The sequence below is a fragment of the Podarcis muralis genome, chromosome 2 (genome assembly GCF_964188315.1).
Source record: "Podarcis muralis chromosome 2, rPodMur119.hap1.1, whole genome shotgun sequence".
In the NCBI taxonomy this organism is placed as follows: Eukaryota; Metazoa; Chordata; class Lepidosauria; order Squamata; family Lacertidae; genus Podarcis; species Podarcis muralis.
This window is the reverse complement of record NC_135656.1, coordinates 34,877,788-34,897,003: the sequence shown is the minus strand read 5'-3', so window position 1 is coordinate 34,897,003 and position 19,216 is coordinate 34,877,788. Positions and strand designations below refer to the sequence as shown.

At 43.8% G+C, this 19,216-nt stretch overlaps 2 protein-coding genes across 3 annotated transcripts in view; both read right to left on the bottom strand.

Moving 5' to 3' along the window:
* LOC114590615 (unconventional myosin-XVB-like) overlaps window positions 1-1,288 on the bottom strand; it is a 75,558-nt gene extending 74,270 nt beyond the window's left edge. The window contains exon 1 of the mRNA XM_077924201.1: window positions 1,161-1,288. Within this exon, the coding sequence (XP_077780327.1) occupies window positions 1,161-1,196 (36 nt within the window). The 5' untranslated portion in view covers window positions 1,197-1,288. The remainder of the gene's footprint in view (window positions 1-1,160) is intronic.
* LOC114590616 (uncharacterized) lies at window positions 1,273-19,213 on the bottom strand. 2 transcript variants are annotated; one of them, XR_013391831.1, is made up of 15 exons: window positions 17,271-19,213; window positions 15,796-16,115; window positions 15,641-15,702; window positions 15,351-15,414; window positions 14,613-14,722; window positions 11,867-11,941; window positions 10,687-10,783; window positions 9,842-9,945; window positions 8,617-8,680; window positions 6,846-6,959; window positions 4,609-4,770; window positions 3,890-4,003; window positions 3,124-3,182; window positions 1,999-2,094; window positions 1,273-1,292 (listed from the first exon to the last, which is right to left on the bottom strand). XR_013391831.1 is itself a non-coding variant. In XM_077924203.1 (14 exons), exons 1-14 carry the CDS (start codon window positions 19,069-19,071, stop codon window positions 2,793-2,795), a joined length of 3,363 nt encoding a protein of 1,120 aa, XP_077780329.1. In that variant the 5' UTR covers window positions 19,072-19,213; the 3' UTR covers window positions 2,125-2,792. The 2 variants fall into 2 exon arrangements, 1 of the variants encoding a protein (XP_077780329.1); XM_077924203.1 differs by lacking the exons at window positions 1,273-1,292; window positions 1,999-2,094 and adding an exon at window positions 2,125-3,009.
* Between the last annotated feature and the right edge of the window lie 3 nt (window positions 19,214-19,216).

Sequence of the window (19,216 nt, the reverse complement as noted above, 5' to 3'; positions counted from 1 at the left end):
ACAGAAGCTTCCTTTGGAGGAAAGATGTCTGAATCTCCTGCAACAAATGAATACCAGCTGAGCAGTCAGAAATCTAGAAAGCAAATATTTATTAAATAATGTCCACAGCTGTTCTATTTTATCATGACTGCCAACTTCCAACTTTCTTTTTTTTTGGCAGATGGTCATCTCAAGGGAATTGGAAAATGCCTTCAAAATAGGCCAAATGACTAGACAACTGCACCAACACACACTCTGTTTAAATTATTAAGGTTTCTGCCAGAAGAGCAGTTGGCTTTTGAGATTGTCGTGTAGGAATCTGTTAAATTTGGCAAAAGCATGATGGTCGCCCCCTTGGCACACATGCTTGCAAACACATATTTGGAACAGCATATGCCTGTGTTGAATGCCCATAACACGCAAACATGGTACAGACCAGACCAACCCAATCAGGGCTCCCTGACGCGCATCTGCTGGTGTTTAGAGATGAGTGTCTGTTGTACATACTTTGTGTGTTTGCTTTGTGGACGTGGGAGGCACTGTGGTCTAAACCATTGAGCCTCTTGGGCTTGCCAATTGAAGGTTGGCAGTTCGAATCCCCATGATCTCCCATTGCTCGGTCCCAGCTCCTGTCAACCTAGCAGGTTGAAAGCACACCAAAAAATGCAAGTAGATAAATAGGTACCACTCTGGCGGGAAGGTAAATGGCGTTTCCATGCGCTGCTCTGGTTTCAGTGTTGCATTGTGCCAGAAGCGGCTTAGTCATGCTGGCTACATGACCCAGAAAAACTGTCTGCAGACAAACGCCGGCTCCCTCGGCCTGTAAAGGGAGATGAGCGCCGCAACCCCAGAGTCATCTGCAACTGGACTTAACTGTCAGGGGTCCCTTACCTTTACAGGCGCTGATGTGTCACCCACGTACACGCAGCAAATCTGATTAACAACTCTTGTCAAACTTTCTCTGTGTGTGTGTGTGTGTTGCTCATCAGATCTAGGTATAACCTACCTCTTGTAACACTTCAACAAAATCCAATGTAAGAAAAATAACATTCTGAGGAAGAGGCACTCATGAACCCTCTTTGAGAGCACTCATTTTGCTCCTTCTCTACAAACCATCCGTCACAAAAACACCCCCGGACCCGACATGCAAATATGAAAGGGAGATCTAATGAACTCCTGACCTGTGATAGTAAAGTCTGATTGTCCAGGATGCACATAATCCCATGGGGCTTTGCAGCTATCAGATCCAGGCAGGACTCGCTGGGTATCTTGGACACAGGACTCCAGATGAGGTCTTCTTCTGCATACTCCTCCTAGTGGTCAAAGATAATTCAAACGAAGCCTGCATCCATAATATCAAATGTGTCTTTCTGTAAACCAGAGCTTTACCAAACTGTGTGCAGCGACACATTAGTGCATCAACTGCAGTGTGTGTGTCACATGAACACTTCCCACGCTCCTCCTGGAGCTGGAAAGGGATTAGTTTAGCCTCTGGTTTGCTAGTAAAACTGAATTTGTCACAAAATGATGCATTTCTAAAAAGTGCATCACCAACATTAAAAGTTTGGAAAACTCTGCTGTAAACTATTTCTTAATCTATGGTTCAGGTATCTTTTCCGCACAATACATACAAAAACACACTCTTTGTATAAAAACATTTGCATGAGAGGTAGGAAAGCTATGAGAAGACAGGTTGATAAGGAGGAGTCTGTTTTCATGATTCAGTGATGCTGGTTGGAGCCAGCTGTATACATATCAAGTCTTTGTGCCTTTATTCCGAGTGCTCACAAACTAAAAGACAAGATCTATGCATGAAATTGGCCCCAACCAGGCACAATGAATCATGAAAACAGGTTAAGGATTCAGACCCACGAATGTATTGTGAATTTTTGCTTTATCAACTTGTGTTTTCACAATTTCGCAATAACACAAAGCTGCCTCTGTGCAATGTAATGGTTCCCTCTTTTGCTCCTGGACAAGTTGTGCACCTACCTACATGTGCCTAGCTTTATATTTTACCTCCTCTTGGGTGATGACTATTCTGCTGAAGAAGTGCTGGAGGTGTTCATTGGCAAAGTTAATGCACAGCTGTTCCAGGCTGTTCACCCCGAGATCCTGTGGATAGAAAGAAAGACACAGACCTCTTTTGCTTCCGGTACACAAAGTCCACAAGGAAAGTGGCAGATGGCACCTTGCATGAAGAAGAAGAAAATGGCAACAGACCCTCATAGTCTCAGCATATAGCGCTAACCAATTTTAAAGGCTGAGACTTGGTAGGACTCTTGTCTACAACCTGCTGGCCGTCACAGTAGTTTTGCCCTGGAAATACTACAAGTTTATGGATCTGAGAAACAGTCCATATGCGCCTCCTCTCCACTGCACTGTTCTTTCTGGTGGGCATTTGAATTTCCCAAATTTTCCAAAGTGAGAAGACAGTATAGAGAGAAAGCGATATATATCATACGTGCATTTGTAGCAAAAGGAACCATTCATCAGTACTATTTTAGAACTACAGAGGTGTGGAGAGGGAGAAGCAAAACTGCTCTGACCTAAATACTTGTGAGGAGGGTATGCTACATAGTGGCCAGAGACAAGCCTTCATGAGTGCTCATTAAACCAATCATAACCAGATCTCTGGAAGTGCTGCCCACTGTGTCCCAGACCTTCAATACAGACAAACTGCCAATGCTCCCAATTTTGTGTGGCTGCTTTGCAGACGATTCCAATGCTTACATGCCAACTGATCCTACATAGCAAATATCAAGGGAGACTGCATGGAAAAGCACCTGCCAGCATATTTTCCACAAGCAACTTCAAGAAGACTTGTCGTCAGCATTCATGCATACACTAGCACAGGGCAAAAACAGAAAGCTGCCCTCAAAGACACTGTAAACACAGGAAATGACCTCAAAGCCATATATGTCAACAATGCCAACAGTGCTGTCCATTTCCAACGGGGCCAGCCACTCATTGATTTTCATCAGCAGCCACTCAAAGAGCAGGGAATACAAAACTTTGGCGATTGCATCCCTGAAGAAGTGGAGAGAGAGCAATTTTATTTTTAAAGAAACAAACAGAAAATATTGTTATTTGGATGAAAAGCTAGCAGACAGGCACCAGACAGATAAAAGCAATGAAGGTTACCTGGCATCTATAGCACTTTCTACTGACAATGGAGTGAATATCCGGTCATAACATGTTTCCTGAGGAGAGAGAAATGTTAGATATAGAGACTGGTGGCATTTTAATTTCTCAAAATAGGAGCTTTTGGGCAATTTCAATCACTTTGTATTATAAAGATTTCTGCTCAGGAGTCTTTGGAATACAAAAGCTCTAATCTTTCTTCATTCTTTTCATCTGTAGGCATTCATGTTTGTACCCATAAACTGATATAATCTGCACCAAGATGAAAAACATGCATTCCTTTTCACCTTGTTTTGAAAATACCGTATTTACTCAAGTCTAACGCACCATCAAATCTAGCAAGTGCTTTTCACATTATTTTGCTTTATTGGCTAGAACCAAATTAAACATGCTTAATGCGAGTGAAGGCTTAAACCTGAACCAAACCAAAATCCCAATTTGACTGTTTGATTATGCTCCAGCTAGGAAAATCAAAGGAGTTTATTAGTTTTCCTAAAGACATTTACATCGGCATATAAAAAAAAGAGTGCTTGCAAGATAGGACAGTCCTACGAATGTACAATAGATGGCACAGTGGAGCCAGCTACCAGTAGACATTCTTTTCTGATCCCACTGCAGATAAACCACAGGGAAGGCAGGCGGATAGGTTCTTGTATCTTGTTCCCACAACACAACACAATCCATATCACTTAAACACAAAATCCTCCTCTGTGAAAAGCATGATGAGAAGAAGTAAGACGTGCCAACAAGACAAAGAGATGCTCACAGTGACTTGGTGGGTGATGGCCCTTTGAAGAAGATCTGCTGAAATATGCAGCAAACTGGCAACAATCTGGATTTCCGTTTCACTGGGGATGAGTGCAAACTCAGAGGATTCTTTCTAGATGGTCGTGTATACAAAGAGAGAGGAAGATATGAAATGAGGACATTATTTACACCAAAATTTCAATCCTTAAGACATCCAAGAACACAGACCGCACTGTGCAATGTAGTCATTTCACAGGGTGTCAGTATTCCTAAAACTCTTAAGATCTTCCTTAGTTTTGGATTAGGTTACCTAAATCATCATCATCTCTTGCAAATGCCTAACTGGAGATTAGAACACATTGGGTCTTTTTTGAGCATTTATTCCAGTTTCTCTGTGGGGTGGTTAGATGACAATAAGCATCTGTCTTGATCTGCAGGGATTATGTATCTTCCTGTGGTTAACAATTATTTAATCCCACACTTTTCAGTACATTTCCTCATCAGTTTCCTAACTGCAAAAAGTCTGTTTTTTGGATTTGTTGCACTAGAGCTCTTTAATGCACTTTTAACTGTGCAATCCTAAGGTTTTGGTTAGCTCTAGAATCCCCCTGCTGCCATACACAAAATACTGACTGTTCAGAGGCACCCTAAATGGAAAAAAAAATGTCCCAGGGCCATTTCTACTGGGCTCAGGTGGTATTGCTAATAACACCTTGATTTTGCAAAGATGCAACATACCTCACAGGATGTAAAACAGATGTTTCCCAACTGCAGTATGCCAGAGAGCACTGCCCAGATGGAGTTCAGCTGGTCACTGGAGAGACCTATCATCTGGAGAGCCTTAATTAAGACCAGAAAATCGTGATCATCCCGCTTTCCTGGAAGCTCACACACTCGGCCCTTGAGAGTCAACACAAGTTTGCATAGTTAGGAATGAACTTGCCCTGGGAATACTTACGCTTCCTGGTAGGAAGCCCATAAACTCTGGATTTTTGTGAATGAGGGGCTATTTTCAAAGTACATAAGAGGTTAGACCTGGGTTGCCAACATACCGTATTTTTCGCCCTATAGGACGTACTTTTCCCCCTCCAAAAATGAAGGGGAAATGTGTGTGCGTGCTATGGGGCGAATGCAGGCTTTCGCTGAAGCCTGGAGAGCGAGAGGGGTCGGTGCGCACTGACCCCTCTCACTCTCCAGGCTTCAGGAGAGCCCCAGTGCCAGCCCCACAAGGTCGGGGGACAGTGGGGAGGCGGAACGCCGCCATCCCTCTGTCTCCCGATGTGGTTTGGAGGCTGACGGCGGGGAGACGCGTGCTTCTCCCCGCCGCCAGCCCCACAAGCTCCGGGGACAGCGGGGAGGCGCAGCGCGTCTTCCCGCTGTCCCCGGACCTGGTCTGAAGGCGGGCGGCGGGGAGAAGAGCGCTTCTCCCCACTGCCTGCCCCGCAAGCTCCGGGGACAGCTGGGAGGCGCAGCACATCTTCCCGCTGTCCCCAGACCTGGTCTGAAGGCGGGCAGCGGAGAGAAGAGCGCTTCTCCCCGCTGCCTGCCCCGCAAGCTCCGGGGACAGCTGGGAGGCGCAGCGCATCTTCCCGCTGTCCCCGAACCTGGTCTGAAGGCAGGCGGTGGGGAGAAGAGCGCTTCTCCCCGCTGCCGGCCCCGCAAACGCCTGGGGGGGAAATAATTTTTTTTCTTTATTTCCCTCCCAAAAAACTTGGTGCGTCCTATGGGCCGGTGCGTCCTATGGGGCGAAAAATACGGTATTCTACAATGTGAACTACACCCATTGAAGGGTTTCCAAGTCCACTTAACTCTAGCCCAAGCAGCAGAATTTGTTCTCATGTAATGAGCACCTCAGGGACGCGCGTGGCGCTGTGGGTTAAACCACAGAGCCTAGGACTTGCTGATCAGAAGGTCATCGGTTCGAATCCCCGTGACGGGGTGAGCTCCCATTGCTCGGTCCCTGCTCCTGCCAACCTAGCAGTTCGAAAGCACGTCAAAGTGCAAGTAGATAAATAGGTACCTCTCTGGCGGGAAGGTAAACAGCGTTTCCGTGTGCTGCTCTGGTTCGCCAGAAGCGGCTTAGTCAGGCTGGCTACATGACCCGGAAGCTGTACGCCGGCTCCCTCGGCCAGTAAAGCGAGATGAGTGCCGCAACCCCAGAGTCGGCCACGACTGGACCTAATGGTCAGGGGTCCCTTTTACCTTTACTTAATGAGCACCTCACATTTAATCGCCTTCCACACAAGTAAGGCAACAATGGCAGAGACCTATTCATCCACCTGGGAAGGGATGTTGGAACAATGTCTTCAGTTGTTTCCAGAAAGTGCAAGAGCGGGAGCAGCCACCCTAAAGCCCTGCTTCAAGTTACGGTACTTTGGAGCTTCTGAGCTCTTTGGAACATGAGGAAGAGGTTCTCCCACAGATTGCAGTGACCTACTGGGTGTATAGGTGGCATATTGTAGACTGGGTATATAACTATTCCACATCCTTCCTCTTCTGGTCTATTAAAGCTTCTGCATTCTGAAAGTGCTAAAAACTGCCTTCTTTCGGATGCCATTCCACAGCAAGGATTATGTAGGTATAGAGTGGATTTCTTGGGGGAGTTGCTTTGGTTTGTTACTTTTGTATGCATTTTGTTTCAGCTGCCCTGTGATCCTCAGATGAAGGGCGGTATGGAAATTTTTGACAACAACAACAAGAACACGCTATGACTTCCGCAAGCCCTGAGAAAGAGGCAGGTTAAATGAAATTGCATTGATACGAATGGGTCAGCCTGCCCATGAGATATTTTAGTACAGATTTCTTTTTCGAGTCCAGTAATTTCACCCCTTATAAAACATTTAAAATCCTTATAAAAGGGTTAGCCCTGCAGAATTGGGGAGTGGGAAAAATACATCAGAGTCAAGCTATTTCTGTAAAGCAAGACAAGCACCGCTGTGGTTCAGCTGAGTCTCTAAAACCATCTATTTACTTGCCTGGTTTAGATAAAAGTAAGTCTCTGCCTCTTGCAGGTAAAGTTCCTCTTTTTGTCCTACTGGAAGACCACACAGCAGCTCATAAAACACATGAAAGCTCCTTTCACCTCGGCCCTAAAAAACAAAGAGGAGGTGGCCCTCGCAGATCCACACCATGGGAGGAATTTAACATTCTGCTGTAGCAACTGTTCTGTCATCTCAGGCTTTTTCACTTGCCAGACAGAACAATCCTCCTTCTCCTCCACCCTGCACATTTTTTGGAGGGTCTTCTGACTCCAATGAGTCAATATCAGGGGGAGCACGAGGGGAGGGGTGGAAGCCCCGTTGCGCTAGTTATCAGGACTCAAGTTGAATCCCAACCCATACATTTAAAGCACATCCAACACACATTTAAAGCATGGAGCTCAGCCCTGAAGAGTCCTGGGAACAGCAGCTTTCCCTTCCTGGAGGACCAATCCCTAGACAGAGAACCAAGCAGAGAGCTTTCTCAGTAGTGGCGCCCACCCTGTGGAACGCCCTCCTATCAGATGTCAAGGAAATAAACAACTATCTGACTTTGAGAAGGCAACCCTGTTTAGGGAAGTTTTTTTAAAGTTTGATATTTTATTGCGTTTTTTTAACATTCTGTTGGGAGCCACCCAGTCAGATGGGCAGGGTATAAATAAATAAATTATTATTATTATTACTACAGCCACCTTAACAAACTACAGTTCTCAGGATTCTTTAGGGCAGGCATAGGCAAACTCAGCCCTCCAGATGTTTTTTGGGACTACAATTCCCATCATCCCTGACCACTGGTCCTGTTGGCTAGGGATCATGGGAGTTGTAGTCCCAAAACATCCAGAGGGCTGTGTTTGCCTATGCCTGCTTTAGGGATGTGCTATCAGTGTATGGTGTGGATCTGCATCATTCTCTTTAACAGGAATACAGTGGTACCTCTGGATGCAAACGGGATCCGTTCTGGAGCCCTGTTCGCATCCTGAGTAGAACCTAACACGTGCTTGCGCATGCCACATTTCACCGCTTCCACACATGCACGTGACATCATTTTGCGCGTCTGCGTATGCGCGAGTGGCGAAAGCTGTAAGTAACGTGTTCCGTTACTTCCGGGTTGCCGCGGAGTGTAACCTGAAAACACTCAACCTGAAACATATTTAACCCGAGGTATGACTGTATACTACTTTGGAGAAAAAAGGTTGCTGACTGCCAGCAGTTTTCTGAGATTTTAAAATGAGCTGTACAGATGGTGGACACAGTGATTGTAGGATACTACTGACTGATGTCTAACTTCACTGATAATCCACGTTTATAGACACCCCCCCCCCGCAAAAAAATCTTAGTTTGCCATGTTTCTGTAGACTAGTTACCTTCCCACATGGAGGTGCAGCTTTTGCTCAAGAGGATGTGACTTCCCACATCATGTGTAGGTGGTATCATAATCATCACCATTACCATCCCAGAGTGGATCACAGCCATTTAAAATACAACAATTGCAATCACAAGAATAGGGCGGGTCCTAAAAATTTACATCTCAAGGTATCAAAGGCCAGAGTAAAGGAGAAATATATCAAAAGCATCTACAAACCACTAGCACAAACTCAGGTCTCTACAAATCCTGTCCCCCATCCCATTCCCTTTTACCCAAAAAACTCTTCTCTATGTGGGTTTGCAGGTCACACATGGAAGTGGGATTACTTAATATAGAATTGTGCGTCTCATGCACACAGGGGTAATTTATCGGCCATCTGACATGCAAGAACACTTTCCTTACCTGAAAAACAACTCTGGACTTCTCCAAAAGGTACTGAGAGATGGACGTACCCACCATAAATCCGCTATGAGGAAGAGATTCCTGTAAGATGAGTCGTTTTATTTTCTAGCCTGACTATAGACTTTATGGAATGGGAGGTCTTATTCAATAATGCAAGGCAATTTTTTGAACACTCACCATTGAAGAAATAAGGCATTCAGCAGCATTCTTAAAACACAGGCTCCTGCTCCCCAAACTAACGGTGATTTGTGGAAAACACTGAAATCCCATGGAAAAGTATCTGACGGAGGTCTTTTGATTCAAATAGATGCTGAGAAATACTGACAACTGGCGTCTGAATACTTGAAATTTCAAAGCTGTGGGAGTTTAGAACTCCCTATTCTATAGCAACCAAACCAGCTGACTCTCAAATCCCTCTAATTGTTTGAAATGCAGAGTGAGACCCGGTCAATGAAAGCATGACATACAAATGAAGGCACGTGGTAGATTTTATGTAAGAAAAACAAAAGATGAATCTGTTGTTACTGCACCAGTCTCTTTTACATAATAAATTAAGAAGTACTGTCATCTCCCAAGAGGCACCAGCTTATAGACCAGAGCTGATTTGCACACTCTTTCTTAACGGATTTACAGTAAGTCAGAAGTGGCGAACATCTAGCCCTCCTGTTGTTGTTGTATTCCAACTCCCAACAACCCCGGCCAGAACATCCAGAGGTTAGGGATGATGGGAACCGGAGTCCCGCATCATCTGGAGGGCCAAGAGTTTTGCCATTCCTGAGGTAAGCCATTTCAGCTCCATGCCTCCTGCCGCTGGAAGGCAATCTGTCTCCTTTCTTTCCCTTGCTCTGGGTGGAGCCCAAGAGAACCAGTCTCTCACTGGAAATGATTCCAAGAACAGCCTCTCATGCGACAGAGGCAAGCTGTGTTCAAGACGCCTTGGTGCGTCCGTACGGTTCTTAAGAGCAGACAATCATTCCTCAAACAGCAAAGAGAAGCTGACTGTAATCCCTTGGAATCTATCCCAAGTATGTGAACATGAGCCAGCAGGAATAGTTGATAAGGCTATATCCTCCATTAACACATCCGCTAACTTTACACGTTCAGTAAGTTTTTAAAAAATACATTGCTCCTAATAAAGTTATTACCTTACTGTTGATTTTGCATCCCCCACTATCTATGCTTTTTCTGTTTCAAACAGAAATATTAATTCCTTTTTTTTACTCACTGTCTTAGGTGGACATGCAAGAACTTTCCAAAGCGGCTGGAGTTGTCATTTAAGATGGTCTTTGCATTTCCAAAACTTTCCAAGATGGGTAACACATCAGATATCTGTAAGGACAAGGACAATATTAATATTAAAGCTGCCGCCTTATTTTTTTTAATCTATCTATAACATTACATTACTTTTAGTACAATCTTATGGGTCCCATAAAGAAGGCTGATCGCTGAAGAATTGATGCTTTTGAATTATGGTGCTGGAGGAGACTCTTGAGAGTCCCATGGACTGCAAGAAGATCAAACCTATCCATTCTTAAGGAAATCAGCCCTGAGTGCTCACTGGAAGGACAGGTCCTGAAGCTGAGGCTCCAATACTTTGGCCACCTCATGAGAAGAGAAGACTCCCTGGAAAAGACCCTGATGTTGGGAAAGATGGAGGGCACAAGGAGAAGGGGACGACAGAGGGCGAGATGGTTGGACAGTGTTCTCGAAGCTACAAGCATGAGTCTGACCAAACTGCGGGAGACAGTGGAAGACAGGAGTGCCTGGCGTGCTCTGGTCCATGGGGTCACGAAGAGTTGGACATGACTAAACGACTAAACAACAACAACATGGGTCCCATTGAGCTCAATGGTGGTTATTCCCAGGGTAAGTGGATATAAAATTCTAATGAATTCATTACATTTTTTAATGTATTTGTATGGAAGCATGATCCACAGATTTCACTAAGATTTATTTTCAGACCAAGCATTTAGTATTCAGGCTGCAACATGCACTAATTGTGCTCAATGACAATCTAACTTCTGAACATCTTATTGTCACTAAATAAATGTTAAATAATAGTACACATACTTGCTTTATCCCATGGCTTTCTTGCCTTTGGTATAGCCTGGACAAATAGAGGATGATCGCTTTGGCAGTTTCAGTCTTTCCCGAGCCACTGTGTCCACTGGAAAACATTAAAAAGGAGGGAGGTGTAATGCAAAGATCGTCACTGTTATTTAAGTTGCTGGATCACATTCTCCACCAGTGCAGTTTATCACCAGTTGAACTGGGGTTTTTTTTTCCTTTTCTTTTTTGGAAAAAAAAATCCAATTAAGATCTCATTGTCTGCTGCTTATTATAAACAGAAACAAAGAAGATCATTTGTCAGCCAAAAAGGAAAAAATAACAACTTTCATGGCAGTATAACCACCAATATATTACCATGTTTCAAAGTAACTGGGGTTTCAAATGTTAAGTATTTTCAGCAAAACATTTTGATTTCCCATGGTCTTTGACTTGAGGGTTCTAACCCACACCTGGTTTGGTGTGTGACAGAAGGTGGATCATCCATGGCAATGGCATGGTGTTAATGGCCACCCAAATCAATAGGTTTGATCGTAAGGGGCAAGCAGTTCGTCCATAAAATAACGCCATGCTGAAAACCAACTGTGGCAGATTCCCCACCCCCACCCCAAGATTCCCACATACTGTCCTAATATGAGATGCACATTTGGAAGATGGATATGATGCTCCTGAACACACCCAATGCTGGCAAGTCATATCCAAAGCACTAATTCCTCCCCTCCTGTCCCAATGAAAGAATGTGCTAGATCAGGCTTCCTCAACCTCGGCCCTCCAGATGTTTTGAGACTACAATTCCCATCAACCCTGACCACTGGTCCTGCTAGCTAGGGATCATGGGAGTTGTAGGCCAAAAAACATATGGAAGGCTGAGGTTGAGGAAGCCTGTGCTAGTCAAGCAGGTGGCTTGTCTATTGGCCCTCTGTATTACATGGCTGCAGATTGGCTACAGAAGCAGCAGAATCCTGAAGAGAAATCTCAACAACACAATGCTACATATTTCTACTCAGAAGTAAGTTCCACTGAATTCAATTGCTTACTTCCAGGAAAGCACCCAACAAACATGGCCTGAATAATGCCCCTAATAACACTTGGGCCCCTTTTGCATCAGTGCGGAAGAAGCAATAGGGAGACGGAGAATAAATCTCAGACAATCTTAGGAAAAGTGCCTTTATCTCTCTCTTACCTGAGGACAATGCACTGCTCTTTCTCTGAGCTCTGAGAGAAGGCATATGCCATTTCTGTGATGGCAAATATATGTCTGCAAGGGGACCAAAAGAAATGGGGGCGGGGAGAAAAAAACCCATGTTATTACTCAGCCGCCTAAATTCCAGTTGCATCAAAATTAGTTCAGGCTTATTTGTACAGAGATTGACACAACACCTTATCAACAGCTACATTTTGTACAAACACATTGAAATATTTAGGCAGCAGAGTTGGCAGGGTGGTAAGGTAAGGAAGGACAGGAAATTCCTGTGGCAGAAGTGGCCACATTGGGTTGCAGATCCTGAAAGTGGACCATGTTTATTAACATTTCATACCTCACACTCCTTCGAGAGGGTAAAGAAACCAGAGCAGCTTATTCCAATAAATGCAAGATTTCTGTAGAACTTAGTTGTGCTTAACCTTCTCTGGATTGTTGTATCCGAGAACTGTAAAAAATTATACCAAGGGCCGCAGCTTGCCCACCTGTAACCTAACAAAACCAAATTGTGCAAATGCTGTGGCTCAGAGCCATTAAGTCTAGGGTTGAAAGTTTTAGTTAAAGAATGAAATTGGGAGAGAGGTTGGGAGAAGAAGAAGATAAAGAAGGAGGAGGAGGAGGAGTTTCGATTTGATATCCTGCTTTATCACTACCCTAAGGAGTCTCAAAGCGGCTAACATTCTCCTTTCCCCTCCTCCCCCACAACAAACACTCTGTGATGTGAGTGGGGCTGAGAGACTTCAAAGAAGTGTGACTAGCCCAAGGTCACCCAGCAGCTGCATGTGGAGGAGTGGAGACGTGAACCTGGTTCACCAGATTATGAGTCCACCGCTCTTAACCACTACACCACACTGGCTTGAGTACCCTGGCGATAAACATTAGTTTTAGTGGAATGCATGCCAGGAGGCTTAAAAACTTCCCCACATTATACTTAGTCCTCCACAAGCTATTGTAATACAGTACTTTGGTTGGCAGAAAACCCCAAAGCTGAGCACTTTGGCATAATACAGCCATGTGAGATAAGAAGGTATTTAAAACTGGAGTGATCAGAATAGATTTGTATTAATAGCAGAATGAGTCTCGTACAGATTTTGTTGTTGTTGTTCTATGGTTTAAGCCAGTCTCAGATCAAAGCATACTGGCATTTGAACAGGTGGATTTTTCTAGTTCTTAGCTGCAACCCTTCACAAACACCAACCCTGCATGGCAGGCCTTTAAGACTGCAATAGCCAGCCTCAGATTAAATCAGCAGCACACTTACATATTACTTTCCATAAGCAATCAGAAACCACAATTTTTTCTATTTTTGGTTTGAAACCAGAGATTACTTAAAAGTTGCCTACCCTCGAGGGTCATTGTGAATAACTGTTTCATTATTTTTTTTAAATCTCCCCAATGGGAAATATATAAGCCAGACCCTGTTGATTTAATATGAGCCTGGCCATTACAATTTTAAAACCTGTCTACCTTACAGCAATGTTGTTGTGAAGGGATAAATAAAGGAGTTGCATCTAAAGATTAAACAAGTTCTTAAATACTCTTTTTACTGTTAATGTAAATTATTCCAGTTCAAGGCACTACAATCTTAAAGCCTGTCTACGACACAGGGCTATTGAATAGAGGCTGCTTTTTGCTGTGGATCTCTGGTCACCCTCTAGTTTATGCTTTTACCAACACAAACAAACAACTGTATACTCTTTGAAAATGAGGCTGACCATTACTATCTCAAAGTCAACCTAGTTTACAGTAACCTACTAAATATATTGGGTGTTGGGAATCTTTTTGTCTTTTGTTTTATTTCTGTGTAAACTGCAACCCCGCAAGGCAAGCACACAGTGTTGTGAAAACAATCAATTCCACTTTCTTTCCCCTGATTGAATTAAGGAACAGGAGAGACTACCCTTCATAGGATCATTAGGGCACAGGAGAAAAAGCTACAGCCGGCTAGAGAAGCTGCTCAGGTGCAAAGGTCAGCACCCAAACACCTTCTTTTCAGTAATTTCCGTTTTTGCAAAGTATTTACAAATTAGTGTATTTGTGGAGTGTCGATGAAATATCTTTAAAAAACCAACAACATGCTGGCATTTAAAGTCAGCTTGGCAAGGATAACTTGTCCTAGTCCAACTTTTTGTAAGGCCCGTGCTAAATTGATCACTCAGGCTATCCATTATGGAGTCATGTGTTCAGAAAGTGCTTTAAAAAGGGGGGGGGGACATCAGCTTTATTTCAAAATAATACCAGTATTCTATGATAAAAACCCTAGCATGAGCATTGCTAAACATGATCAAAGGTTTGGGTGGGAATTTAAACCCACAATGGGTTAGCAGCACTTTGTAAAGTTCTTTGCTTCTAGAACACTCTTATTGTTTGTGACCTGCTTCCCTGGGACAAAAACTCCAACCCTATGACAAAAATCAGTAATTTGCTGCCCAAGCCCCAGAAATCTAAAACAAATACATAAACAAATTACACTGTAGATCTGAGTGAGATGATGAACGGGGTGGGTGTGGGTGTGTGTGCGCGCGCGCAAGCATATATAAAATCCAATAGCAACATTGTCACTGAAATGAGTGAAAGAATTGTGCCATATTCCTAAATTCCAAAGAGAGGCACAATGACTTTGGCCAAGTGAAATGAGCCCAAGATTGCAAATGAAAGCCAGGATTTCGTATGCAGCATGAATAAGATTATCAGAATAAGGCAAGGAGAAAACACAATGCAGACATACGGTGCATTTCTGGAGAGCAGGCCATTCTGGTACTGGATCACCACATCTTCTGAAAAAAGGCTGAGTGGCTTGAAAGGATTGATACAGATCAAGATATGCCCAATGTAGGTCTAGGAAGAAGCACAGCATTGCCTTGGCTTTACTTATCCTCAAAAGCAGGGCAGGAATTTCAAACCCAAGTCCCCTCCCTTTACTCTTGTAAAGACCAGGGGTGGAGAATCTCCAGACTGCAGACCTAACATGGCCCTCCAGGCCTCCCCAACTGGCTCATGAGGCCATTTTCATCCACCTGCCACACACCCAACATCAAACAGCTCATAGTTCTTCCTTTATCAAGCAAGGCTCACTCCCACCTGACTGCCAGCTCTCATTGCAATTATGAAGGGTTGTTTGAAAGCCCCATGGTTTGGTTTGCAACCATTAGGGCTTCAACGGGAAGCATTCCCTGGTCTTACTACGATGTCAGGTGAGAGACAGGTAGCCAGCTCTGCCCACCTGCCCATGTTGGCCCACCAGCAGAGGGAGAGATAAAGACATTGCTCTCTGGCTGAAAAATGTTCCCAACCCCTGTTCTACACTAAGAAAATGGCACTGTTATATTCAGTCACAAAGGGTTCCATTGCGGATTCTTCCCCATGTGGGAAATCAGTGTCTCCCACCCATCCTCAACATTCTTACACACAAGCACTTACTTCTTATGACAATCAATTAGAGAGATTAAGAAAGTAATATCCATACATAAATAAAGTTGTGATGGAATCTCTTTTTCAGGCACAGCAGCACAGAGCTTTCGCTGACTTCCCTGGGTGGGGGGGAATAAATATTATATTTGAGGGTTTTGATTTGATAACATACCTATTTTTCTACCCCCCCCAAAACAAAATCCGGCAGTTAATTTGAAGAAATGTTTACTACTGATGTTGGAAGTAAATCAATACATAACTACACTCTGAATCCTGGATTGGACCCTGATGATACTGGGTTTCCTCATACACTTCTATCAGAAAAACACCTTGTACCATACTTACTCCAACCTGGAAAGGTCCTCCACTTTTTCAAATTCCATGTAGCAATCCTCATCTTTGTACATCTGGAAGGTATATGACAATGGCATTTCAAAGAGATACATAACATCAGTTCAGCCACATCCCACACGATGATCTCTAGCACAGAATGCACCAACCTGCTTTTGCATCATGTCCATCTCAAGGACATCTTCAGTGACATCTTCTGCCTCCCACCTTCCCTGCAATGCTTTTTTTGACCTCGGAGACTTGGCCAGATCCTGCTCTTTATATAAAGTCCACTTGCTTAAGTTCTCAATGGTGAACCGTGGGAGCAGCGTTTCAGAATTCAGCCAAGCGGTAGGGTCACATGTAAAGGGCTGATGCTGAGTCCAGTGCACTTGATCCATGGTTTCTGGTGTGCTCCTCTGGGTGAGGTCTGCCTTGTCATCTTCCCCCAAGCTGGAAGGTACAGAGTCTTGTAACACCCTTCCTTCAACTTAGAAGAAAAGAGAGCAGGTTACATGTTACATCAACCGTTTCTAGTTGTATTTGAAGGTATCCAAGTTTGAAGTTTGCAAATGAACGCTTCACTCTTATCCAAGGAACCCGTTCTTGCTTTCCTCTTGGATCAAGGGCACATCATTACAGGAACATCACAGTAATAATAATAACTTTAATAACTTTATTATTTATACCCCACCCATCTGGCTAGGTTTCCCCAGCCACTCTGGGCAGCTCCCAACAGAACACTAAAAACAGAATAAAACTTCAAATATTAAAAACTTCACTAATGTATACTAATGAAAACCAAAAGCACTGTTTTGACCCACCATTCCCCCTCAAGAATTTCAGCTCAACAGAAAAAGCCTACTGGATGGGATTTCAAAATGGCAGCATGGCAAAGAGCAATGTTTGTCTCCTGAGGTAGTGTGGTAACAGCTCTTAACTCAGCTAGAGTTAAAAGAAAAAACAGAAGAACATTCAAAATCATTATTACAACAAATGCCCAGAGGATTTCTCCCCATTTTTTCATTGTCTGTTTTTAAGAAATGAGAGAAATGGGGGGGGGGGGGGGGAGATATATAGCGTAAGGCTGAGTAAGGGAAAACTAATGCAGCATTTCCTGGCTTACAAACTGAAGTTATAGAATAGACATGGCCATTGACTGGGAAAAGGTACTGCAGGAAAGCTGAGAGGAAGGTACATGGAGGACTATATTTGGGGGAAATGGAGCATAATTAAAGACCTGCCTTTTTCTTAAGAGTCTTTATTATGTGGCATAAGCAACTTAATGGCTTTTTTGGTGCTGTGGTCTAAACCACAGAGCCTAGGGCTTGCCAATCAGAAGGTCAGCAATTCGAATCCCCGCGACGGGGTGAGCTCCTGTTACTCGGTCCCAGCTCCTGCCAACCTAGCAGTTTGAAAGCACATCAAAGTGCAAATAGATAAATAGGTACTGCTCTGGCGTGAAGGTAAACGGCATTTCCGTGCGCTGCTCTGGTTTGCCAGAAGAGGCTTAGTCATGCTGGCCACATGACCTGGAAGCTGTACGCTGGCTCCCTTGGCCAGTAAAGCAAGATGAGTGCCGTAACTTGACCCAACGGTCAGGGGTCCCTTTACCTTACTTTAGGATTAGCTTGATTTTACATACCTGGTATAGATACATCAGCTTGAGGACTGCAAGGAAGCACTTGACTATTCCTTTGGCCATTTGGCTTAGAATATTCATGTTGCAATTTAGCATCTGGCTGGACAGATATTACTGTTTTCCTGCTTGGTTGGTCACATGACTGCAGCTGTGGTCCACTACAGTCAATTTCAAGAGAAGCATTTTTGGACTTCACCAACTGATGAACCCTGGGGAACACAATGGCAAACTTGGCATCCGTGATACTGCTTTTCTCTTCCTCGGACTGTCCACTGAGATTCATCAGCAGAGGTTTTGCTCCGTCTTCCAGTTCTTTGTTCACAACTGTATCTTCATCTCCGGTTTGATCACATTCTAACAAGGAACAGGAAGACCCTTTTTTACACAAGTTCTTCTTCATTTGCTCCCCCGTTGAGTCATGGAAAGGCCTGCCACATCTCTTGGCCAGCCCAACAGTGCCAACAACCCGAATGACCATTCTTCTCCTGAATCCAAATGATTTATTGCTCTTCTTCTTGCCAAATTTCTTGAAGAGCCATCCTGAAAGGCCAACTGCATGTGCTATGCGTAAGAAGCGATCTTTCAAGCTTGCTTTCTTGGGAGGCTTATGGCTAAGCCAATGGGTCACTTTCTTAAACGCTGAAAGGGTTTGTAGAGATTTGGATCTCGTTTGCTTAGAAGAGATTGTGCCTTTTCCAGCAGCATCTTCAACAGTTTGTTCCTCCACTAACTCCTCTTCCTCTCTTGTCTCCAGGACCTGATTTGAAGCCATTTTGACATTTCCAGTTACTTTTCCAATTTTCTTTTTCTTCTCAACAGAAAGCTTTCTAGTGTTAACATTTGAGCTTGAAGCAGTAGAGAGACTTGATTCTTTAATCTCCTTGGCTCTGGAAACCATTTTGTCATTTTTTTTGGTACTCTTTTTTGGATGAATGCTTCCAGCCTTCTTCAAATCAGAGCCAATTTCTGCTGCCTTAGGACAACTGCCACTTGTCAATAGTTTGGCTTTAGCATCCTTATGTCTGCTTTTTAGGCTTAGCAGAATTTGGGATTGTGAAGTCAGATGGCTATATCTCTTTTCGAGCAAGGCTACTGCATCTACACTTGAACTTGCATCTCGGCTTGTTTGCTCTTCCAAATGCATGTCTTGTTTGGATGGATCAGTCTTACCACGATATTCACTTTTGTGCTTTATTAGTTGTAGTGAGGAAGTGGTTGTTTTGTCACTGACACTCATGTTCTCTTCCGTCTGGTGGTTCTCTTGAGGATTTTTGTTCGAGCCAAACTTGAGGAGCTTTGATCTTTTCTTGTTTCTACTTTTTCTTTTTGCAAAGCTGCTCACCTCACTTTCCTCCTCTTCACTTCCAGGTATACTCTGCTCATAATCAGAGGCTTCTTTGCCACTCCCTTTTTCTGAAAGATTTCCATGCTCCCCATCATTGCTCTCTTCCTCTGTAGGGCTACTACTGCAATTGTCTGAGTCACCACTTTGCTCATCATTATCACTTGCTGTAACTTTTCTTGCCACATATCTTTTATCACTCCCTTTTATTTTCTCTTCTATCTCAGAGTGACTCTCTTCATTCTCAGCCTCTTGTCTTGCTGCTATGATCTCTGACTTTCCTTCACTTTCACTGGCTGTTTCCTGAAGTTCTTGACAGTCACTAGTTTTGCCTGCAGGTTGATCTTCCCCAATAGTGGGTAACACTTTCTTAGAACAGAGCTCTTCATTATCATCGTCCAAAGAGTTCTGTCTACGCTCTCTGACTTTGAACTTGTCCTTTCCAGTCTCTTTATCTCCCATTCTTTGGTTCAAACTGTATTTATCTTGGGAGTTTGAAGATGATGATGATGAACCTTCTGAATCCACAGGATTTGCTTTGGAAAGTATTCTAGCTGACTTCCTAGTATGTGTCTTCTTGTGCCCTCCACTTTTTTCTCTGGTAGCC

Coding starts and splice junctions, on each gene's coding strand:
- LOC114590616 (XM_077924203.1), bottom strand. CDS start 19,071: ATGGGAGATAAAGAGACTGGAAAGGACAAGTTCAAAGTCAGAGAGCGT. Junction 4,771..6,845: donor CTTACTTTTATCTAAACCAG/GCAAGTAAATAG, acceptor TTGACTCTCAAG/GGCCGAGTGTGTGAGCTTCC. Junction 3,010..3,123: donor GAAAGTGCTATAGATGCCAG/GTAACCTTCATT, acceptor CCACTTCTTCAG/GGATGCAATCGCCAAAGTTT.